This window comes from Staurois parvus, unplaced genomic scaffold (assembly GCF_062004578.1).
Source record: "Staurois parvus isolate SC_StPar_1 unplaced genomic scaffold, SC_StPar_1.0 ptg000347l, whole genome shotgun sequence".
In the NCBI taxonomy this organism is placed as follows: domain Eukaryota; kingdom Metazoa; phylum Chordata; class Amphibia; order Anura; family Ranidae; genus Staurois; species Staurois parvus.
The window spans coordinates 15,503,866-15,529,220 of NW_028318143.1; the positions used below are offsets into that span (position 1 = coordinate 15,503,866).

The 25,355-nt window shown below is 44.3% G+C and overlaps 1 protein-coding gene across 1 annotated transcript in view; it reads right to left on the bottom strand.

Moving 5' to 3' along the window:
• The window catches only part of LOC149456862 (coiled-coil and C2 domain-containing protein 1B-like), a 45,459-nt gene extending 20,352 nt beyond the window's left edge, over nt 1–25,107 (bottom strand). Inside the window, exons 1-9 of the mRNA XM_089684487.1 lie at nt 24,862–25,107; nt 14,658–14,780; nt 13,114–13,172; nt 11,096–11,212; nt 10,535–10,608; nt 8,962–9,020; nt 8,663–8,714; nt 3,765–3,864; nt 1,790–2,423 (exon numbers count right to left, since the gene is read on the bottom strand). Coding sequence (XP_089540613.1) covers nt 2,321–2,423; nt 3,765–3,864; nt 8,663–8,714; nt 8,962–9,020; nt 10,535–10,608; nt 11,096–11,212; nt 13,114–13,139 — 531 coding nt within the window. The 5' untranslated portion in view covers nt 13,140–13,172; nt 14,658–14,780; nt 24,862–25,107 and the 3' untranslated portion in view covers nt 1,790–2,320. The remainder of the gene's footprint in view (nt 1–1,789; nt 2,424–3,764; nt 3,865–8,662; nt 8,715–8,961; nt 9,021–10,534; nt 10,609–11,095; nt 11,213–13,113; nt 13,173–14,657; nt 14,781–24,861) is intronic.
• Nucleotides 25,108–25,355: the final 248 nt, after the last annotated feature.

The following is a 25,355-nucleotide window of genomic DNA, read 5'->3' on the forward strand; positions in this document are numbered from 1 at the left end:
CTGCCCTATGGTGTAGTTCTTTAAACAATCTAAATCTTTTCCCAGGGCAGTTCAACCCATTTACGTTATATGTTATAAACTGAATCTCTTCCATAAATCTTCTCTTTTCTCCTCCATCTATATTTTTCTCTTTTCCCTTCCTCTCTTCCCCTCCTTCTCTCTTCTCACTTGCTTTTATATCTTTTTTTATTTTGCAGGAAAAAAAAAAACCCCTCCCCACTTACCCACCCACCCAACCTTCCAACTCCCCCCCGCCCTCTTTTTAGGCCTATCATTTGCCTATTAATCATTTATGGAAAATAAATTCCACTTTTGATCTAATCCTTGGGCTAAAAACTCTGAGCATGGACGACTTTCCCCTTGTCTAACCTCCCCATAGCTCCCCAAGTCCCACTCGGGTTCATCTCAAGCACAGTAAGACAGGGGCGATAGGGTGAGGGCAGACCAAGGTAGAGGAAAAAAACAAAAAAAAACCACAGCCTTATTTTTCCTCCTCCACCTCTCTCCCCCTCCCCCCGCCTCCTCCCCCCCACGAGTTGCCAGTCCTCTTTTCTCTTCATTCTAATTTCCCATTGTTCTTCGTCCCAGCCAGGAATCTCCATTCTTTGTATTTTTAAACTGTCACAAAAATGTTTCAAATCTTCTGGGAACCTGAGGTATGCTGTAACCCCATTTTTCCATCCTATTAAACATTCGGGAGTCCCCCATCTATATTGCACATTATGTTCTTTCAACCTTTCCAATACAGGCCTCAAAGTTCTCCTTCTCCACAGAGTCTCTGGGGCCAAGTCCGCATATATCTGTATATCTCCTCCTTCATACTTAATAACTGATTTTCCCTTGATCTTCTTCCAGATTTTTTCTTTATCTCGAAACTCATAAAATTTAACTATTATATCTCTCAGCCTTTCTTTCCCCAGGTATCTCTGTATTTTTCCTTTTCTAAAGATTCCTTCTATTTTAGTCCTTTCCATTTCAGTACTGTCTGTTATAGTATTTAATATTTTACAAACCACTTCTTGCAGGTTTTCTCCCTTTGAGTTCTCTGGGACCCCTCGTATCATGACGTTTCTCCTTCTGTCTCTATTTTCTTGTATCTCAGCTTTATATATCAGTTTTTCTTGGGCTTTCCCTATGTTAATTATTTCTTTTTCTAGCTCAGAGATAGCCTGGGTCAGATTTTTAACTTTCTCCTCCGTTTCCTCCACTCTCACCAACAGGTGTCCCAGGTCGCTTCGGATATTTACCATTTCTTGTTTTATTGTTTTCTCCAATTCTTTAAACATTTCTGCCATTTCTTTTTTATTAGGTATTTGTAGGTCTTTTTCCGTCTCTATATTACCTAATGATTGCTGATTACTGGTGTCCAGGCCTAATGATACTCTTGGGCTATTTTCCATACTAAAATCTGCTTCTCCTCTTTCAATCCTATTCTGGGATCTTTCTGGGGTTACGTTTCCTTGGGAGGTATATTTTTTAATTGTACCAGTCTGGGACCCTTTAAGCCCACTTCCTTTTACACTTTTGTTTTTCATTTTCTCTGTAGCTTTTATTCTTCGTTCCTCTGTTATAAATTCATGGGTTTGGAGGGAAGAAAATCAAAGTTCTTATATACAAGTCTCTGCACTATCCCCCTGCTGGTCTTTTTGGGCTATTCTTTCCACAGATCTTTTCCACCTTTTTTTCAGTCACCGGGGGTCCCCCCTTTCTCTTACCCCCTGCTTCCCTTTAGGGGACCATGTAATACATCACAATTAGTGTATAATAGGTTTTGGCTTTAGTCACTCACCCTCCTCGTATGTTTCTTCTTGTGACCACGCTGAATGCTCTCTCCTTCAGGTTGTTTAGGGTTTTTGTTCACGGATGGGGGGGGGGGGGGGGGAACCCTCCAGGGTCTCTTCGATTTTTCTGTTATCCAAGACTCAGTGGCTTTCCTCTCACTTTACTTTAAGCCCTGGGGGTCTCAGGGGAATAGGGGGAGAATAAACCGGTCTCCGGCCAACAGGTCAGCTCTGCTCTCCCACCGCAGAACGCCGGCCGGCTTCCCGATCTCCCAGGAGTGCTTTGCGGCCGGTCACGTGATTGCGCCGGCTTCCCAGCATCCAAGCGCCCTCTCGCCGCTAGTCTCCAGCCGCTCTCCACTCTCTTCCTCTCCCCCCGCAAACCTCCACCTCCCGTCCCAGGGAGCCGTCAGGCCAGGGTAAGTCCCACGCCGCAAGGCTTTTTACATGGCTCAGGAGGTATACAGGAGGCTTGGGGAGGTCAGACCGGGGAGCTCCGTCCGAGAGCTCCTACATTGAGCTCTCCTCTGCCGCCATGCTCAGGCTCCGCCCAGACCCCGGATCATCGAGAAGAATGGGTTCAGCGAGATGGCTTCATTGTATGCAGCACAGGCCTGCTTATCACTTCTGAACAAGAATACTCTGCAGAAGAGGAGAGAAAAGTATTTTTAACAACATCTGATTAAGTAAACAAGTCTATGGGCTGCACACAACCATGACATGGACATCTTCTGTATATATCTCTGTTGTCGATCAAACAGAGCGGGTATGCTTCATTTTGGATGCAATGAAAAAATACCCACCAATCATATCGCTTACTATATTTACAGACAACTCTAGGCAGCCCAGAACACTTACAAACCTTTAGTACTTTATCCTAAGTCAGGAGTAAGGAGCCAGCTCTTACTAGGAGGGGGGTACAATCGGAACGAATATTTGACGTTTATATTGTTATGTGGGCCAAAAAGGATGAGGATTAACCGCTTAAAGACCACCCTATAGCAGATATACTGCTACAAGGCGGCACCTATGTGCACTTGTATATACGTGATTTTGCATTTCCAGGTAGGGGGCACGAGCCGCACCGCCATTCGCAGATGTCAATCACTGGGTCCCACCCGGTGATTACCGAGCATCTCCGACGGGGAGGAAGATTGTTTTGTTTACAAACAATCTTCCTCCCTGTCAGCTCGAGCACACAGTACAGCCATCCCGATCAGTATGCTTACAGTGAAGAACACACCCCTGCCCCCTAGTAAAACACTCCCAGCACATAGTTAACCCTTTGATCGCTCCTCACATTAACCCCTTCTTGCACAGTGCCATTAGTACAGTCTCAGTTCTTTTTTTTTTTTAGCACTGATCACTGTATTGGTGTCCCTGGGGTGTCAGTGACACCAAGTTAGTTCCCACCAGTGTCAGAATGTCCGCCGCAGTCCCACTAAAAGTGGCTGATTGCCGCCATTACTAATAGGAAAAAAAAATTTATAACACCATTTGTAAAAGCTATAACTTTCAGGTAAACCAATTAATTTACACATATTTGGATTTTTTTTTAGCAGACATGTAGCAGAATACATTTTGGCCTAAATTTATGACGAAATTTGATTTTTAAAATTTTTTTACTGGACATGTTTAATCGCAAAAAATCTAAAATATTGTTTCTCAAAAATGTCTTTGCTTATAGCACAAAACCAAAAAAAAAAAAACCAAAAAAAAACCAAAAACACACAGGCGATCAAATAACACCGAAAGTTCAATTTGTGGGAAAAAAGGACATAAATTTTATTTGGGTGCAGCGTTGCATGACCGAGCAATTGTCAGTTAAAGTAACGCAGCGCCATAACACAAAAAATGGCCTGGTCATGAAGGGGGGTAAATCTTCAGGAGGGCAAGTGGTTAAAAACTGTCAAAGCTAACACTGGATATAGCTTTGGGGAAGGCCATGGCTCTCTGTTCTCTCCAACAGTACTAGTCACTCACCCTTTGTGAAAGATCTCAAACTTGATGCCTTTGGCCTGAACCACCCGTTTGAAGCCTCTGTGGTTGCGGTTGATATTTAGTTTAAACGACTGTTCGTACTCTGTATAAAAGATCACACAAACAGAAAATACATCATCTCGTTACAACAGACAAATTATTCAATCACTGTGTGTAACTGACAGGACAGTGCAGAGTGATAAGTAAAGCAGTATTTCTCAACCTTTTTCCAGTCAAGGCAACCTTTAAAATTATGAGCAGGCATCAATCTCGAGGCACCCCCTTCTAAAATGTAAAATACTAAACTAATAGTTCTACATAGTTCCCCCTTCCCTCTCTCCGACCACCACCTCCTCATGTTCTCCATCTCCCCTTCCCCTAACTCCCCCCCCCCCCCCCAGTGTGCCAAACCATCACCAGCCGCAACCTGCACCCGGCCCCCCTCCACTCGGCTGCCGACCGCTTACACGACAGCATCCTTCCACTGTCATGTCCTGACCTAGCCACCACCGCGTACAACGACTCACTATCAGCTACCCTAGACTCTCTGGCACCCCTTACCACACGCAACATCAAACCCAGACCGCTCCAACCCTGGCAGAACGACCATACTAAATGCCTCAAACGTCGCAGTCGTGCGCTGGAGAGACTATGGCGCAAAACCAGGTCCCCTCATGCTTTCTCCCTCTACAAATCTGCTTTCCTCACCTACACCTCCTCCCTCCACGCCGCCAAGCAGGCCTACTTCGTTAACCTGATTAACACCCTCTCCACCTGCCCTCGCCGACTCTTCTCCACCTTCAACTCCCTGCTCTCTCCCCCCCCCTCCTCCACTCAGTACCTCACTTACCGCCCACGAGATTGCCACTCATCTCCACAACAAGATTGACGCAATCTGCAAGGACATAGTCAATTTTGCAATCTACCTCCCCATCTAGCCTCCCCCCTTCCATCACCCCCTCATCTCTCCCCTCCTCTGACCTCGCAACGGCACTGCCCCCCACCACACCCAAGGCCCTGCCTACCGTAACCCCCCCATCACTGCACTCCTTCAGCCCTACTACCACTGAGGAAGTCAGCAGAGTCTTCTCAGAAGCCCGCCTCACTACCTGCCCCCTGGACCCTATCCCCTCTCAACTCCTCCGGTCACCCCCCTCTTCCCTCATCCGCTCCCTTACCCACATCTTCAATCTCTCCCTCTCTACTGGCGTCTTCCCCTCCCCCCTAAAACATGCGCACATCACCCCCATACTCAAAAAGCCCTCCCTGGACCCCACTGACCTCAACAACCTCAGACCAATTTCCCTGCTGCCACTCACTTCCAAGCTCCTTGAGCGCTTGGTCTTCGATCGCCTAAGCGCCCACCTGACTGACAGCAACCTCCTTGACCCACTACAGTCCGGCTTCTGTCCCCTACACTCCACCGAAAGTGCCCTCCTCAAAATCACCAACGATCTACTAACCGCCAAAGCCAAAGGCGACTACTCTCTCCTCCTTCTCCTAGACCTCTCCGCGGCCTTTGACACAGTCAACCACCCCCTCCTCCTTAATAAACTACTCTTCCTTGGCATCAGAGACACCGCTCTCTCTTGGTTCTCGTCCTATCTATCCCAACGCTCCTTCAGCGTTTCCTACAACGATGCCACCTCCTCCTCCCTCCCCCTCTCTGTTGGGGTCCCCCAGGGCTCTGTCCTTGGACCCCTTCTCTTCTCCATCTACACCTCCTCCCTTGGCAAACTCATACACTCCCACGGCTTCAATTACCACCTCTACGCTGATGATACTCAAATCTACCTATCCACCCCTCACCTCACCCCCACATTCTCCGCCCGCATCACTCACCTCCTAAACGACATCTCTGACTGGATGTCGCTCCATTTCCTCAAGCTCAACCTCTCCAAAACCAAGCTTCTCATCTTCCCCCCAGCCCGCGCCCCCCCCATCCTTTCCATCACTACCAACAACACCACCATCAATCCCGCCCAGCAAACCAAGGTCCTTGGCGTCATTCTGGACTCAAACCTTTCCTTTCAACCTCATATCAAATCTCTCACAAACACATGCAGGCTCCACCTCCGAAACATCGCCAAGATACGCTCCTTCCTTACCCCAGACACCACTAAACTACTCGTACACTCCCTGATTATCTCACGCCTTGACTACTGCAACTCCCTCCTCACCGGCCTACCCCAGTGCAGGCTCTCCCCGCTTCAGACCATCCTGAACTCAGCGGCCAAACTCATCCACCTCACCAGCCGCTCCACCTCTGCCACCCCCCTCTGCCTCTCCCTCCACTGGCTCCCCATTGCCCAACGCATTAAATTCAAACTGCTCACCCTGACCTATAAGGCCGTTCACAACACTGCCCCTAACTACCTCACCGACCTGATTCCCAGGTACCACCCTACCCGTACCCTTCGCTCTTCACAGGACCTCCTTCTATCTTGCTCCCTGGTCTCCTCCTCCCACGCCCGACTGCAAGACTTCTCCAGGTCCTCCCCCATCCTCTGGAACTCACTACCCCAATCCATCAGACTGTCACCTTCCCTCCTCACCTTCAGGCGCTCCCTGAAAACCCACCTCTTCAGGGAAGCCTACCCTACCCTCACCTAACAGCCGCTGCCCTTCCCTCCTCCTACCACTCCATCCCCCACAGCCGTTTCCTCCTGTGCCTCTACCCCCTCCCTCCTAGATTGTAAGCTCGAAAGAGTAGGGCCCTCTTACCCCTTGTGTACTGTTTGATGTTACTGTTCTGTTTCATGTATTGTCCCCCTCTATTGTACAGCGCTGAGCAAACCCTTTGGCGCTATATAAACTCGATAAATAAATAAATAATAAATAAAATACATATTGCAGCAGCATCCACACACGTTAAGACACCCGACACTAGAGGAGATTTATTATTTCATAGAAAATACATTTTTGCATACTGATACGGACTAATATTTCAGCATTTTTTTTCCTCATTTTCTCTCCACTACGCAGCCAATGTGACCCCAGTCCTCATGGAGGCGGGTCCAACAAGGATGTTGTTTAGGCTCCCGATATCCTCCACATCAATAATTGATGTCAGCAGTTGTTAGGAAAACTGTGGCTTTGAATACAAAAAAGCCTGATGCCATGAACACAGTTTTTGGGCAATTTGGAGCATTTTTTGGGCAATTTGCCAAGGCACCCTGATTGAAAAAGACTGCGGTAAAGCATACACAAGACTTGAAAGCATTTGTTAAGCTGGCTATACACTGTTCAAATTTTGGCCAGTTCCGGTCGCCCCCTCCCATTTGACCTTTCAACTGAAAGGAGTCTGGAGGAAAATTGTTGGCCACACAGCAGCTTCATCCAATCAGATGCGGCTGCAATTTGGGTATTCTGATTTCTGCCGGCCTCAGTGGGAGGTGTATAGGGTGGATGGAGGAATCTATTAGATTTGTTACATTCAGCCACCAGACTAAATGGAAATAAATCTAAGTTTGGAAGGCCAGCCTTATTACAGTAAAGTCTCTACTACTGAGTTGCTATAGATTCCTTTTTCTCCCTGAATATTGAAGAATCACATTACAGCAGGTTGCAATTATATATAATTAATATATAAGATATAAGCAGATCTGTAGCTGTAATTCTTGAGGAGAGATCTGCTACAAATGGTAATTACATGTATGGCATGATCTTACTATAAACAGACATGAACAGATTACCCTTGCATGCACATTTAGAGGAGCACTGCTATAGAAAGTAAAAGCAATTGACTAAAAAAAATCCAAATTGGTACACCTCTTTACTTTCATAATGTAACCCACTGACACATGAAAGGCAAACTGATAAATTTCACTTTTAGAGAGAATCATTTTGATTTTTGCAATTTTTCAGGCTCCACCCACAAAGATGTACTGAGAGGATGCTGTAAGTCCAAATAAACATAACAAAGAATGAAAATTAGAGACCCAGGCCCTGTTCAGCACTAAAAACATACAACATATTCCTCCAAGAACCACTAGTTATGTTGTATGGATTCAGGGGCAGACTGACCATTTGGAAACTCGGGCACTGCCTGAGGGCCCGGGGTCAGTAGGGGGCTCCATGAGATGCCCCTGGTACCTTTTTCATAGGCTTTTTTGAGTTTGGGCAAGGACACAGGGGCCCCATGATCCCCTATTGCCCGGGGGCCCCATGAGTTGTCAGTCCGCCCCTGTATGGATTAAACATAGGGGTTGATTTACTAAAGGCAAACTGTTCACTTCGTACATGTAGTTGCACACCACAAGGAAATTAGTTACAGAGATTACTAAATGAGGTAAAGATTCAATTTGCAAAGTAAACGCAATCACACTTTTGCTAGCGCATGATTGAATGATGGAAGTCAGTAGAGCTTCCCCTCATTTACCAAACTCTGGAGCAAATTCCCTTGCAGAGTGCAACTGTCTATTTGTCTTTAGTAAATCAACCCTGTAGTATATTATCCATAAACAGAAACACAGGGGGAGATTTACTAAAACTGGTGCACACAGAATCTGGGGTAGCTGTGCATAGTAACTGAAAGCATCTTTAGACAGTTGGGAGCCAAAGAGGGGATCCACCTTACTCCAATACGTAGACGACAAAATGGTATACCTGAATCAATAGCCCTAGCTCATATTTCCCCACAGTAACCAATCAGCTTCTAACTTCAGCTTCTGAAATTCAGCTTTGACAATGAAACCTGGAAGCTGATTGGTTACCATGCACAGCTGCACTAGTTTTAGAAAATATTCCCCACGGTGGCATTCCAAGCTGGGTTTATTCTTGTGGACATATAGCATCACCTTCCTGCAGCAATATTCTGACTAGCGATGGCTTTAGCTCTCACATCACACATACTTTGGCCAACAATAGCACTAGATACAAAAATACTTGAGCAATGTCACCTGGAGAGCTGGTGTTCTTAACTACATAGGTTTTATTTCTCTGTGGCTGTTCCTGCAAGAGACAAACATTGACGGTGTTTAAAAGCTCAAATAGATTCAAACGTTGCATTTCAAAACATATTTCCATTCCAGCACAATAATAGGAGCATGAGATGGTGTGCTTCACCAGTCTTAAAATATAAAGACAGGACTGCAGCAACATTACACTTGTCAGCTGTCTCTGGCCTTTGAAACTCTCAAAGAAGAAGTTCAGAGACTGAGATTTCACAGGTACAATCAGTTTCCTCTTCACTTCTTACCGTGCTTGGATATGGAAAATCAAACTTCACAAACGCATGCAGGTCGTTGGGTGCCATTCCTGTGAAACAGATTAATAGAAGTGAGCAATTTTCATCAGATACCAAGTGACACTACAACTAAAAAATAACCGAGAAAAGAAACTACATATAAAACATGAAGTTGTATGGTGACACATGGGGCAACACAGCCATGGATAGAGTCCACACTCTAGTATATTCAGCAGCTCCTGAAGGGCCATTTGAGCTTTTGTGCCATTAAAGCAAATCTTGCTTTGTCCATCCAGGGCAAAACAACAAGGTGCCTTGAATGCCCCCCTCTCCTGCATAACATGCTTCTTCTCATCATTTCCCCCAGTGCTACATTCAGTCACTTGCAGCTAAAAAATAAATATGGTACTTTTGTGAGTCAGGGAGGATGTTACTAAAGCAGGCCATACATGGATCAAAATTCGGCCAGTTCAGCAGGGACCATACAAGATTCCATCCATGTATGGGCAAGCTGACTGTTCCCCAAATCGATCCATCAATCGACTTGGGTACAACCAGCCTGTAGGGATTTTCTACATGTAATTACTGCCAGCGGCTATAGCATCTAGGAGTAATCAGTGTTCTGCCTGCTAGGAAGGCTCCCCATGCTCCTGCCTGCTGGTATCCACATGCAACTGGATGCTCTCTTTGATGACTGGTTAGTGAACCAATATACTATCAGAAAACAGAAAAACTGAGAGTTTCATACTATAAAAGAGTTGAGAAGTGGGAGCAGGACACAGATGAAGAGGTGCTTAAAAAGCACCCACTGAATATATATGAGCATACAAAGTAGGAATATTCAATATTTGCCAGACAAAAAAGAAAATCTATTTTTGTTATTTTTTTTTTTTTTTAACTCTAACCATAATATTCAAAATATATAAAAAAAACACTACACATTACCTTAAAACCCAAGTTCAGGTTGGAAGAAAAAAAACTCTTGCAGCGGGGGTCCCTTTTCTCCCTAGCAGTGCAAGGGTATGTTTAATTTTGTCTAGAGGCAGATAAGAAGGCTGCATTACTTGCCTTACCCCCACTCTGGCCAGCTCCGGCACTCTCCGGCGCTCCAGTCTGTAGGTGGTCCCTTGGCATCCATAATGTGCCATGCAGGGCATTTGCAGGTAGAGATGGCAAGAGTGAGACTGTAGCCAGGAGGGCCTTGGAGAAGAGGTTGGGGGGGACCAGTGACAACACTGGAGGGACCCTGCAGGAGTGAAGAATAAGGTAAGTATTCACATCTTATTCCTCATCCCCTAGACAAAAATAAGCAAACCCTTGCAGTGCTGGCACTGAAACAGTCATTTTTTCCTGTCCTTGGAGTGGGGCTTTAAAAATAAATACAATAAAAAAAATACACTGATAAAAACAACCTGCAATATGCAGACACCTCTCCTCTCAAAAGAGCAGGTAAGAATATGGCTGAGAAATATCTGCAGTTTGCTAGAAAAACATGTTTTCCTCCAGAATTCATTACAAAACAACTAAAGAGGAAAGAGCACTCTTTGGAAGGTGTTGAAAAGGACAGAGACAAGGAGAATGTCACCTGCAGGGGCTGGAAGATTAATGCCTCGTACTATAATCAGCAGCATCTCTGTACTACTTAGCTCCGAGAATACTCTGTTGGGAAAGAAGGATCATGATCAGTTATATACAGACCAACAATTAGTCCAAACAACTCACATAACTTCCCCCTTTTCATTTCAATATTCTACCATTTCCAAAAAGAAAAATATACAGACACTGTATCTGAACAGTTACTGGGGTTGAAGTCTGACCTATGCCTGACTGGAACACCTAAGGGTTGTAGATTTGACATATTACTGGTGTTGGATCGGTTCTATGATCTGCTCTGTGACTGACCCAAACAGTTACTGGTGTTAGATCTGACATATGCCTGAGCTAAATAGCTGCTGGAGTTTGGTCTAATTTATGGCTGACCTGAATAGTTACTGGTGTTACTTCTGACCTGTGCCTGGCCTGAACATTTACTGGTCTTAGGTTTGATCTATGCCTGATCAACAGTTACTGGTGCTTGATCTGACCTATGCCTGCCCTGAACTGCTTCTCAACATTCCGCACAGTCAGTATTGATCAAAATGGTTACCGGACTATTCTCAATGTCTTGTCTTCAAAATGATAGGGAGGTGGATCACGGCCCTGAGCTTGAGATAGGTGAAGGATATCACAATTCTTCTTGCATTCATCTGCCATTTTTTCGAACCTGCCACAAGAACACAAACAACATCAGACATTGCTGAAGATTTAGCCCAAGGAGCTCTGTCAAGACTTCTACAAATTCTCAGTTTATCAAAGAGGGGAATAACAATATAATACAACAAAATTTGTGTATTTGTGTACTTACCATGAACTTTTTTTCTTGGAGCCCAATGGGGGATACAGAATTTTATAATCCTTTAGGTTATACTGCTGCCTGTAGGGAGGACTGGATACTGGCAAACAACAAAAACTGTAGAACAGCCCAAGGTATAACCCTCCTACTATCAGCATGCCTCATAAAAGAATTTTAAATGGTTTAAAAATAGAAAAATAAAATTTACATATAATATATATATATACACACACACACACACACACATACATACATACATACACACACACACATACATACATATATACATACATACACATACATACATAAATGTCACAAAGGCTTGATGCCGTATAGCTGAAGAGGTGCTTAGTGAAGAAAGCCAGCCCAATCTTGAAGACCAAAGCCTGAACCTTGGTTTGTCCAAGCCACCTAGAGATGGTGAAACTGGAAACCTGGGAGCCCATGCTGTGCCCCCGTCTGAGATGTCAACAAGGGAATCCATCTTCATGAAAGAAGCAGCAGCTGAAACATTCACACAGCCTGAACCACATCCAACCAATAGAGAAAATTTCAATTTTGTGAACTGCAGCTGGACAAAAGGGATGGAATTACAATGATCTGGTTAGGTTGCAAAACAGAGACTACTTTGGGAAGAAAGGAAGCCCAGGACCTCAATACAACATTGTCCTTTTGCAAGAACATAAAGGGTTTCTTGCAGGATATAGCTGTCAGCTCAGACACTTGCCTAGCCGAGGTGACTGCCACAAAAAATGCAACCTTGTGAGTCTGACCGGAGAGTGGAAGGTTCAAAGGGGAATGGACTGGGAGCCCCATGCAAAACCCTTACACAAAGGGTTTAATTAGAAAATGGAAAGCCAACAGTCTCTGAAACTAAATGGAAAGGGGAGAAATCCAACCCATGGTACTACCAGCCAGGTGTTGGTTCAGATCAACTGCAAAAAAGAACAGATCTGTCATATGGAGAAACTCCAGGGGTGGAAGCCCTTAGACCCACAGCAAGCAAAGTACACCTTCCATGTCTGGTGATAAACCTCGTGGGAAGTGTATTTCCTAGCCTTCAGCAACATAGGAATCAAACTTAAGAGATGCCCTGTATGTTAAAACCTGGGTTTTAACAGTCATGCTGTTAAAGCAAGGGACCAGCAGTCAACAGATCCACAGTAGGAATGAACAGCTTTGTAGCAAAACAGAAAAGGCAAGTGCTTAGAATTAGCAAACAGCCTATCAGGGCATTTTCAATCTCTGTACAGGAATAAGGCCTTGATTGTACGGGTGGCAACAGGATGGTAAAAGCCATGATTTTACCATCCCTGACTGCCCACCTAAAAAAACTTACCATGGCAACTGAAGGGGAACTTCGTGGCTACGATGCTTTGCTTAACGATCACCTTAACTTGGCATGTCCCCACTGAAGTCACTGTGACCGTGCAGTAACTGAGAGCTAAACCTTAATTAATGATTGTAGCAAGGTATTTATATATAAAATCTACCTTTATAATAATAAAGCAATAATTGAGGCTTGCTGGTAAGTAGGAGAATTATACCCTGGGCCGGGCTACATTTTTTTTCTTTGCCAATGCTAGTGTAGGCGGTAGCATAAATAAAAGGTTTAAGACTCTCTACATTTCTCAAAGGACAAGAAAGAAAATGTGTCTGTGTACCATTCTCTTTGAATAACATGACTTGAGGCCACGTGTGCCTTCATTCCCTAATGTCTATGGCCATCTTTACATTCTATCTGGTTACTGATGTAGAGACTCTTTACTCACCTTGTGGTTTCTGCAACATTTCCCATCTGAGTAAATTGCTTGGAGTACCGCAAACATTTCTAGGAGGAAACAAAAGACTGGATGATGCCAGTCCATAAAGCCTCAGATGTATGTGGACACCCTTCCTGGTGAGGGGTACTGTTAAAGCTACAAACACAGACATTTTAGACAATTGTAGACTTCTAGCTTTGGTGGTTTCAACTTGGAGAAGACCCTCTTTTGTTGCGGCATATATTTGTGCTCCTGTGCACAACGCCAGATCAATAAAACATGCATTGGCAAGTTTGGTGTGTCAGAACCAGCATTGCCTGCACAGAGCTAACTTGAATGCTGACTGAGCCAGGCCGCTTTCTCCAACATCGATATTCAACCTTGAAAATGCTATTGTGGCTTAATGGGCTCGAAAATTCTGCAGACACACTCCAGAGCTTTTTCAGAACAGTGGTGGCTGCTTAAAGCAACCAAGAAGGGGGTGGGGGGGGGGGGGCATCTCAATTTGAATGCCCATGGTTTTGGAATGGGTTTTCAAGCAAGCTAATGTAGGTGTGATGGTCAGGTGTCCACAAACATTTGACCATACAATGCATTTAGAAACAAAAAGACACTATACAGTATATGCCGAAAAAACCTTTGGCAGGCCTTGAAGACAGATGAAATCCAATAAGGTTCAATTCATAAAGATTTATGCAAGGATAAGGATTTTTATTTTATCCATGTGACATTAAATTTTGAATCTCACTGGACTCAGCCTAAAACAGCTTTCCTTTAAAAATAAAGATCTTTATCCTGGTGTTTTAGTTTTGTTAATTTGGCTTCTAGTGATAATAAAATCATATATGTTAGTATAGATCATTAGACACTACCCAAGATGTTTCAGTTTTGGTCTTGCTCATTTGAGAGATTCATATACACAAATAATTTAATATGTATCCATAAATAACATTTAATATAAAGCCTACAACATCCTTATTCAAAAGGTTCACAGTTCATATGTCATACATTATCACCACTCAATCAAAGTAGTTTCATCACAAAACCTTAAGAAGTATGATGCTTCAATGTAAATAATATCATGATCCCACTATTTCCAGTAACCAATCACAGTTCAACTTTAAAGGAAAAGGAAAGTAATTTTTTTCATGAGTACATAATGTGAGATAATAGCAGGATATACTCTGAAGTAATTCCTTAGAGTCTTTCACATTTTTACTAACTTGCTGCCCAATGTTTCTTTTGTATTGTCATAAACACAGCAATATTTGTAGATTCGCTCATAGATGAAGCTCTAGGGATAAGCTATATCACTGGGGAGTAGATTATTTTTAATGGCTTCGCTGATTCATAGATTTGCACTGTGAGACGGTGCACTAGGGCATAACCATGTGACCAGGACAGAAAGTGAGAAGAATCTCTGGAGCGGGGACACACAAATTCCATTCTATCAATTTGAAAAAAAAAAAAAAAAAAAAAGGTAGGCTGGAGTTGATTTTTAGCTATAAAATTAGAGAATATGATGGAATATTTGGAGAATCAGTGCAAGATACCTCATGCTGTTCATGAAGAAGCTTCAACAACTGAGAGTAAACTTCATCTGAGTTCTGTGGTGACCTGGTATCTTCATGTTCTACTACAACAAAGTCACTGTCCTCATCTGGAGGTGGTGGGATCTGGGGAATAAAAGCAAAGACTGCTTAATGATTTGAGGATATGTCAATCTGTTGCAATACGCCTACAATGAAAGATGGCTCATTAATTGCAATAAAGGATATGCAGTGGATGTGGGAATGTCTTAGATTTTTCTCATTCAGCCTATAGGTCAAACAAAAAATGATTAACCACTTGAAGACACTTTTCAAACATTTTTTGTTTACAAGTAAAAATCTGTATTTTCGGTCTCTGATCAGCCGGTGGAACTGTGGACTTCAGTGCCGGGCTTCCCGATCACACGGGAGAGACCGGAGAGGCACTGGAGGGGCAAGCCTCCTGCTACCTTTAAAAGCTGCTCAGAACACTTTTAAAAGGGTAGGCAATCCCTGGCTGAAAATGTTAATACTGGGGTTATTGCTAGCAGATGCAGCCATGGTCCCGGTATAACCACGTGAACACAATCACATATATTTACGTGATTGTGCTGCAAGTGGTTAAGCAATTGCTAGCTTAAGACCACTATATTTTCCCATTTCAAACAGTGGGATAAACAATCAAGACCCATAGAGCCAGCCTGCTCTGAGTGGATATAAATGTGTGCACACCTTTAACCACTTGCCTACAGGGCACGTATACTGTCCAGGCCAATTTTCAGCTTTCAGTGCTGTCACACTTTGAATGGCAATTGCGCGGTCATGCAATACTATACGCAATTATGACATTTTTATAATTTTTTTGAGACAGATAGAGCTTTCTTTTGGTGGTATTTAATCACCTCTGGGTTTTTTATTGTTTGCTAAACAAACCAAAAATAACTGAAAATTTAGAAAAAAAAAGTTTTTCCTTAGTTTTGTTATAAAATTTTGTAAATAAGTGATTTTTATCCTTCACTGATGTGCGCTAATGAGGCTGCGGTCATGGGCACTGATAGGCTGCACTGATGGCCACTGATGAGGAGGCACTGGTAGGTGGCACTGATGGGCATTGACAGGCATCACTGATGGGCACTGAAAGGCAGCACTCACATGGCAGTGATAGGCAGCACTGATAGGCGGCACTGACTGGCACTGTTAAGTGGCACTGACTGGCACTGTTAGGCGGCACTGACAGGCGGCACTGATGCGCACTGATAGGTGGCACTGACAGGCAGCTCAGATGGGCACTGATATGTGGCATTGATGTGCACTGGTGGGCACTGATATGTGGCATTGATGGACACCGACAGGTGGCACTGCTGGGGCTACACTGATCATGAGCGCACACTGATCATCAGTGCCCTGATGATCTCTTAAGAGTTCATTCACAGTTGCCAAAATGGTAACTATGTGCAGAGTGATGTGCAAAAGCCACCCTAAAACACTGTACAATAGCAGCCAACAAACAATGTACTGGATGCAATAAAAGGGTAATGTGAATTTATTTTTTTGTCTGTCACAGTTCAGGAGCAGCCAATATATAATGAATGGGTTGCTTTACTGGAAAACAAGAAAAAACTCTGCAAGGGAATGCTGAAGTGGAAATTTGCCCTTAGGGCCCATTCACAGGACTGTGACTTGGTAATACATGTGCATTTAATGTGCAGTATTCATGTGTTGATGTGCGCTGCAGCGAAGTGGCTACCAAACCCCCAGAATGCATAAAACATCATGTTTTTTTTCCAACATGCATCTTTAACATGCAGCATTTATGAGTTGAAAAGCGTTGGGTTAGGAAGCCCTCTCATTTTGGTGCTGCCAAACCACCACAACACACGAAACCTGGACAAGCACTATTTTTTTCCCAACACAGCATACTACAACGCACTAATAGTTAACATATAGGCAATACAGCGCACTGCCTAGGTGAGTTGGAGTGCCACTAAAATTTTAAGAAATGCCAACGTACTTTTTCATGTACTACCATATGCTACATGGGATAATGTACAGAAACCACACAATTATTTTAGGTGGAGCCCAGGACGCCATTGACACTACGCCGCCGGTGCCACGTGGAGGCCCGGCGGCCATCTTTAATCTTAAAGGGTCAGTCATTTGATTAAACCTGGCACCATTGTGAGTTTTTTCTGAACACTCCTGTTTTTCTTGAATAAAATCATTTTCTTTTACAAAGAATTTTATTGTAGATTGAGCAATGATAAACAAACATTCGGAACATAGAATCCTTGACCAATACATAGAAAGTTATTCTGTATGATTGAGAAATAATGTAACATGTACATTGGAAAAAAAAAAAAAAAGCTCAAAACATCAGCTATAACTTATAGCAGAAATGCCCGGTAGAAAGGGTACGATTCACAGTCTTTGATGGTCAATGATAGTGTAGATTCTAAGAGAGAAAATTGCTACATCAAGAAATATTGGACAAGAGTATAATAAAGACACAGACCAAGAAGAGAGAGAAGAAGAGATAAAGATAAAAAGATAAAAAAAAAAAAAAAAAAAAAAAAAAGGGGGGGGGGGGGGGGAGGAAGTAGGGCTCCGGGGAGATTGCAGCAGAATCCAATCTCATATCGACAGAAGGGACTGGTCGAATCTCGATGGTTGGGCTATATCCAGCCAGGGACGCCATATCCGCAAAAATTTTGTATGGGTATCCAATAATATGGCCGTCAATTTTTCATTAACCATTATGAAGTTCATCCGATTTTTGACAGCCTCAAAGCTGAGAAGAGGAGTCTTCCAAGCCCTTGCAATTGTCAACTTAGTAGCCATAAATAAGTATGATGCCAGCTGCCATTCAGAACGGAGAAGGCCCTCCATTGGTTTAAATAGAAGCGCTTCGTACGGGTTACGCATAATGTCTGTGTGAAGCATAGTGCGAAGGAGGGCATACACCCTAATCCATATAATCTGCTTACTTTAGGGCAAGTCCACCAGATATGAGCCATGGTACCCAATTGTTGGCATCCTCGAAAGCAAACCGGGGAATATGTAGGGATGAAACTAGCTAAACAAGCAGGTGTATAATACCATCGATAAAGAATTTTGTAGGAATTCTCAAGAATAATGACATTCCTAGAGCATTTAGATAATGCTTGGGTCATGGTCCGCCAATCCTGTTGATTTAAAGTCCCCCCCAATTCAGACTGCCAGCGCTGATGATAGGAGCGAACCGGAGGGGTTCTATAAGAAATAATGGAGGAGTAAATCAGGGAAATCAAACCCGGAGCATGGGGTCTATGTCTGCACTGGCTCTCAAAGGGGGACAGATGATACGGTCCCGAATGCGTGCGTATTAGTGTATTGACAAAGTGACGAAGTTGAAGATATCCAAAGTGCTCCCGCAAAGGAATATTATAAGAAGAGCGCAGAGTTTCAAAAGAAAGTATTCGAGTGGGAGATAGAAGTGAATGTACATCGTAAAAACCATGCGTTTGCCACCAGGCAAACTGCCTGGGATTGTCCCGACCTGGAGGGAATAACGGGTTATGCAATAGTCGTAACAGCGGCAGGTGAGCAGAGATAAGGCCAGCGGAAAATTTGATGGAATCCCAGAGACGTAGCGAGAGCGTCAGCGTCGGGCTAAGGGCAGACGGACGTTTAGAAGTAGGAAGCCATGGCAAGGAGGAGAGCGGTATCGGGTGGGAGTCCATCATATCCATGACAGCCCACAAGGGAAAGTGATGAGAAGCATGGATATGGGCCAAAGGGGCAATATTAGCCGCCAGATAGTAAGACTGGAGATTTGGGACCGACAACCCACTCTCACTCTTACGCGCGAACAAAATATGTTTACTAATTCTGGGCCGGGAAGAGCTCCAAATAAAAGACAAAAGTTTTCGCTGATGAATACGCAATATATGCGAAGGTACTGGAACTGGTAAAACCCGAAATAAGTACAGTAGTTTAGGAAGATAGGTCATACGGATCGCATTAATTCTGCCGAACCATGAAAGCGGGAAATGAGACCAGGAGGTCAATAGTTCGGTCAGCTCCTGAAAAACAGTGGGAAAATTAGCCTGGTACCACCAATGTGTCGGGGTGAGCTTAATTCCTAAATATGGTAGGGCCGAATGCCATTGAAAAGGAAACGTTTGCTTCAAAGTCATCAAAAGTGATAGTGGAAGGGTAATCGACATAGCTTTCGATTTGGTGGGGTTAACGTGAAGACCCGAAAGATTTGCAAAGGAATCGAGAACCGCGAGCAAATTAGGCAGAGTTTTGAAATCGACAATAGTATATCGTCTGCAAACAGAGACAATTTATGTTGGGAGCCCGCCACCTCAATCCCCTTAATATCATGATTCATACGAATGGCTTCCGCCAATGGTATCAAGGCTAGGATAAAGAGTATAGGGGAGAGCGGACAACCTTGTCTAGTGCCTCTGGCGACCGAGAACGTAGAAGACTCAAATCCGTAATATTTAGGTTTCGCTTGAGGGGAAGTGTATAGCAAAGAGATCCATCTTAGAAACGAAGGACCAAAGCCAAAGCGGTGAAGGACTGATAGGAGATAAGGCCATGATAAAGTGTCGAAGGCCTTATTGATATCTAAGGATAAAAGCATCATGTCGAGTTTACGGATATGGGCTAAATGTTGTAATTGTAGGATACGTCTGATAGCATCTCCAGCTTGTCTATGGGGAACAAAGCCCACCTGGTCCTTTTTGATCAAACGGGAAAGGAAGGAATTCAATCGAGTAGCCAGAATCTTAGTGAGAATCTTCATATCGATGTTAATAAGGGAGATAGGCCTATAATTTGCCCAGGAAGAGTGATCTCGATCCGGTTTAGGAATCATAACCACATTGGCGGTCAAAGAATCTGGGGAAAAGTCCACGCCCCCCTTCACCGCGTTAAACATAGCGGCAAGGTGGGGCGCGAGCACATCAGCTAATTTCTTATAATATAGTGCCGTGTAGCCATCCGGACCTGGGCGCTTGCCCGTCTTCAGGTCTGCTATGCATTTCAATACCTCAGATGTTTGAATATTACGGTCCATTAGATCCCTATGTGCCGGTGTCAAAGTAGGCAGGGACAGACGAGATAGAAAGTCAGAAATGGATTGGGAATCAGCCCGTGTAGGGTCAGTGTAAAGTTTGGCCAGACGAAACCGGAACTCTTCCAAAACCGTAACCGGATCACTCGCAAGGGTATTATGCCGAGTGCGTAAAGATATCGGTTTGGGATGGTGCGCAAAAAAACGAAGTCTACGAGCCAACATGGAGTCCGGTTTGTTTGCTTTACTGTACCACTTCTGGCGTGTCCAGCGTAAGGAGCGTTCAGCCTCATCCGTTAAGCACAGATCCAGTTCTAAACGGGCCTGATCCAACAATCTACGATTCGATGGGGTAGGTGACTGTTTAAATTGGGCCGATATGGAGGTCAACTTTGATTCTAACTGACACTGTTTAAGCTGTCGTTCCTTCTTTCGTCTTGAAGCTATCTGGATAATATGTCCCCTAAGAACTGCCTTGTATGCTTCCCACAATGTTACTGAAGAAGAGACAGAACCCGAGTTTAATTGGAAGTATTCCTGAGATTTACGATGGAGTTCCGTCTGAATCTCCTTCAGTGAAAGCAAGGAGTCATTCATTATCCACGAAGAAAAGGCCGGCCTACATAGAAGAGATTGACAGACCACCAAAATAGGCTCATGGTCAGACCACGGTACCGTGAGAATAGAAATAGCACGAATCAAGGGGAGATGTTCAGGTGATACGAAGGTGTGGTCAATTCTGGAATGAGAACGATGAGGGTGGGAGTAGTAGGTATAATCTGTTCCCCGCGGATGAAATTCACGCCATAAGTCCACCAGATCGTGGGTATGTAATGTACGTATAAAAGACTTTGCCGAAGCGGAAGGGTCAGAATGTTCTGCTGGATATTTATCCAACGCCGGATTTAACACTAAATTAGAATCCCCGGCCATCAAAAGAGTACCCCGTTGATGTGTTGCCAGGAGAGAACACAGATGTGACAGAAAAGGTCCAGGGTTAACGTTAGGAGCGTGATAGGACATTATGGTAACTTCTATACCTTGTATTGTGCCCCGGAGTAGAAGGTATCTGCCATTGGGATCAGCAATACGTCTCACACAGACAAATGGAGTTTTACTATGAAAGGCGATCAATACACCTCTCTGTTTAGTGGGGCCATTAGCCTGAAATATCTGAGGGTAACGGGCATCAAAGTATTTTGGGGCAGAAGTAGATGAGAAATGGGTTTCTTGCAAACAAGCAATGTCAACTTGACGAGCTCGGAGAAATTTAAATATCTTTACCCGTTTCTGCAGAGAGTTCATCCCCTGGACATTCAATGATAACCAGTTCAACGACATGGTGATCTATAGGAAGAAAGATCAAATCCACTGCAATCCCCGGGGGCCCTGAAAAAAACATTTACGAAGACACACAAAGCAAAAAAGAAAAAAGAGAGGAGATGGAAAAGAAAGGAGAAGACAAGAAGACATCTAATATACAAGCAATATATCTATGAGACAATAAGGTTAATTCAAACATCATAGCAGGTAACTGTGGGTAAAACACCCACATAGAGGCTGGGTAGCAGTCGGGAGAAAAAAACAGACTGCTAGTCAGCTCGGAGGGGGACACGTTGGTCCACCGGAATAACTCGGCAATAACAAAAAAGAAATATAAACATATTATATAAAACAACTTAGGCTAATACACCTGTGGATGATAAATCCAAAAATCGCAGGGCTAGAAAAATCTCAACCAATCAGTGCGGAAAAAACAAACAACCACCCTAGATTGGAAGGGATAAAACACATGGAGGTCATGGAACCTCTGAACAACTCTAGCATTAAACCCAAGAAGTGGCGATAAAAATCCACTTGTGATGAGAGTACATACTGGTGATCAGCCACTAAGCATCAAGTCGCGGAGACTTCCTGGAAACGTTGGGCCCGCAGAGACCGGAGGGCCTGGGAGCTACCTTGACTAGGAGGAGATTTACGGAGAGGCTGGGAATTTCGAGGACGTGAGGAGACTGAGGCCTCCTCATTCTGGGAATGTGGTAGTTCCAGATTCAGTTCCCGAAAATGGCGTCGAAGATCCGTTGGCGAAGAGGCCTGGAATTGACGACCTTGAGAGGAGAATGATAGCTTGAAAGGGAAACCCCATCTGTACTTAATATCAGCCGATTTAAGAATTTGGAGATAGGGCCTCAAGGTGCGACGTTTGGCAATCGTGACTGGGGATAGATCTGCAAACAGTTGGATAGAATATCCCTGGAATTCCAACGCTAAACGGTTCCGAGCCGCCTGCAGCAGGCGTTCTTTAGTACGGTAGAAGTGTAATTTAATAATAATGTCTCTGGGAGGACCCTCCGTGGACTTAGGTGCTAAGGCTCTATGAATACGGTCAAACTCTAAACGCTCCAAGGGAATCTCAGGGGCCAATTCCTGAAAAAGAGCGGTGGCAGTCCCCTGTAGATCTGTGATTGCCTCGGGGACTCCGCGGATACGGAGATTATCCCTGCGTGCCCTATTTTCAGCGTCCTCTAATTTATCTTTTAAAGTGTCCGACTCAGCATGTAGATCCTCCACTTCCTGTTCATGTCCTTCCAAAACTGTAGTTGCCAGATCCATACGCTCTTCCAATTGATGAGCATGAAGGCCCAACTCCTTTAGGCCTCTCGCCAGATCAGAAGATAATTTACGTGAGGTGGCGGTAATCTCCTCTCGCACTATAGCACGGAATTTGTGTAGCAAGTCTTCAGGATGTTGTTCAAGAGTATCTGCCATCCCCGATGGAAATTGCCGCTGACTATCGCCATCAGACTCAGGATCTCCAGGAAGCTGAGTATTATCGTCAGGTTCAGGTGGACTAGGCATCAGCTTAGTGGCACGGCCCTGCGGGGGGGATTGCTGTTGGGCCCGATGTTTTGTTTTAGTGCGAGGAGTGCGGTGCATTGTTAGGAGTGGTTCAGAGGATGCCAAATCACTATCAAACTATTGAGATATTACATTAGGGTGTGGAAGCCCATTTGCCGAGAAGTATATTTCGGTGGCACGGCACCAGAAGGTCACTCAGGCATTTCCTCCCGGTGCGTGTACGTGTCCCCCACCAGGGAGGTGTTCACATGTGATTCATGCTGATAATACAGCCTTGGAGGCGCTGGTAGTTATAATAGTTGGGCCAGGTGTTCATACAGTATGTCAATTATCCTAAAGTGCTCCAGGCACCCCAGATTCATCCACTCAGGATGGGGGCTGACAGAGGGAACTTCTCTACCCAAGCATCACCACCCCCGCAAAGAGAGAGATCCCCAGTTCCTCTGGGATGGTACAGGGGCTTGGCATGGACTACAGAGCCACCAGCAGAACCAGGGGGACTCACCCAGGCTGCCCCAGTAACTGTCCCGTCTCAGGGGCAAGAGGAGCAGAGCAGCGCCGCGATCACCCCGCCGCGGCGGTAATCCACCCCGGCCGCGGGATTAGGCGAGGCCGCAAGCCCTCCCGCGGTCCGGTCCGTCGGAGAGGGGCCAAAACCACTCAGCACCCCTCCCCACAAGCCAGGTAAGGTCCGGACAGCCCGGAGTCTGCAGCAGGTTACCGCTGTCCCCCAGATGGCAGTGGATGGAGGTTCAGGCTGCCGGAGCTTTCAAAAAAGCGACTGTTCCCGGCGCCATCTTGGACACGCCCCCGAATAAAATCATTTTCATCAACCTACTATACTATGGGTTCTTTCCTGTGTCTTCTGCGATGAGCCTTTTCAGCTTCTGCAGACCCAGATTGATCCCTGCACCAGCCTTTGAGAGGAGGAATTTTCCACTTCACACACTTCTGTAAGGATTTCTGTGACCTGCTGTACCTCCATTTCACCACACGAGGGTGCTTCATCTCTACTATCTCCAGCTCCTGCCCATTACCAGACCAGAAAAGAGAGGGGAAACTCCATGATATCATATACACATGCGTATTATTAATACGTTTCTGGTTAGTGCGCATTTCTAACTTTTGCACTGGGAATCAGCGAGCACCATTACTGGACTGTGAATTTTTTTTTTTTTTTTTATTCATTTGCTTTGGTTTCATTTATTGTTTATATTTGCCCGCAATATAGTAACATCACACAGCGCTGCATTTTCTTTATATATATATTTTTGGGACTTTTATGTGTTTTCCTTGAATGTTCACCTGCTGACCATTGGAGCGCTCACTGTATTTTTTATACTCTCAAGGATCTAAGTTGCCCCTTGACAACCCATGATACAAAAAAGCCTATCTTCTTATTGTTCTGTGATTTACCGGATCAGCTGTGTTACTGTGGAGATGGCAACAATATAAGAGGAAGGCTGTCAAATTAAAGACAACATTCCACTGCTATTACAAAATTTAAATATATACATTTTCCTGTTTACCTGCCACAACTGTGCCATTTTGGCCAGCTATTTTATATCTTGTTATGACTCAGGAGAAACAGTAAACATATGCGGCTGAAATAAAAACTTTAAGTACATTTGTCCTTTGCAAAGACTTGGAGTACTCATCTCTCCTGCTGCCTGTATTACTGATCGCTGCAGTAGTGAAGAAAAAATGGTGCCTGACGGGCATGTAAAGTCTGACATGTCAACCGTGATTCAGCCAAACAGCCCTGATGTCACCACTGTATCCTGTAGTGGCACAGCAGCTGATGGAAGAAACCACAGAGCACAGCAGAGAACCAGGAAATCGGCACTCCTGGGAAGAGAAGTCTTAATCTACCCATAGATGGACTGAATTAAGCCGGTTCGGCAAGGACCATACAAATTTCAATTCATCTATGGCCATTCCTCATCGACTGTTGGAAAACTTTTGTCAGTTAACAGCTTGCAGCAAATTGGCTGCAGCCGCTGATCAAAGTATTCTAACAGTGGAAAAGACCCACTGTCAGAATACAATGGCACAGCAGGGAGGATTCCTCCATCCACCTAGCTTGTGTGGATGAGGGAATCCATTCACTTTTTTTTTTCGGTCAACTAGCTAACTGATCAAACAAAAAAAATGAACCGTCTACGGCCAGTATTACTTTAGCAACTAGGACTGCTTTAAAGGATTAAAAATAAAAACTAGGCCTGCAATCAGAAGAAATGTTAGCCTGTGTCAATAAGCTATTTGATGGAATTTACATGTAGAACAAAACAAGTAATATGTTACCTGGAGGTGCTGGGAGCTCTGCCAGATTCACTGATCTGCCAGCTTTGGAAGCCCGTATGGCATCCTGATATTGCTGCAATAAAGAAATTAATTTGGTTACATTTAACAGGGAACAGATCCTTGTGTGCTCTGCCTAGCTTCCGATACTTTGTTTAGTTTTCCCTTTATGGAAAAGTAAAGGATTAATAAAACACAACCACTATTGTTTGTGCACTGCATATAAAGTCATAAAGGTATAATATTAATAATAATTATTTTTTGTCAACAGAACATTATCTTTATCAGTGTGGCTTTGCTCACTGGACAAATCAGCCTGTACAGCAGTTTTTATATAAAATGACTAAAGCTTTTGTAGATTGAAGACAAACTCCAGATAAAAACCTTTTTTTTTCTTAGATTAGCAAAGGATGGGTAAGGGGTCCACATGCCTGCACCCTCAGAACCCGGGAAGGGTCCCGATGCCTGCACCCTCAGACCCCGGGAAGGGTCCCGAT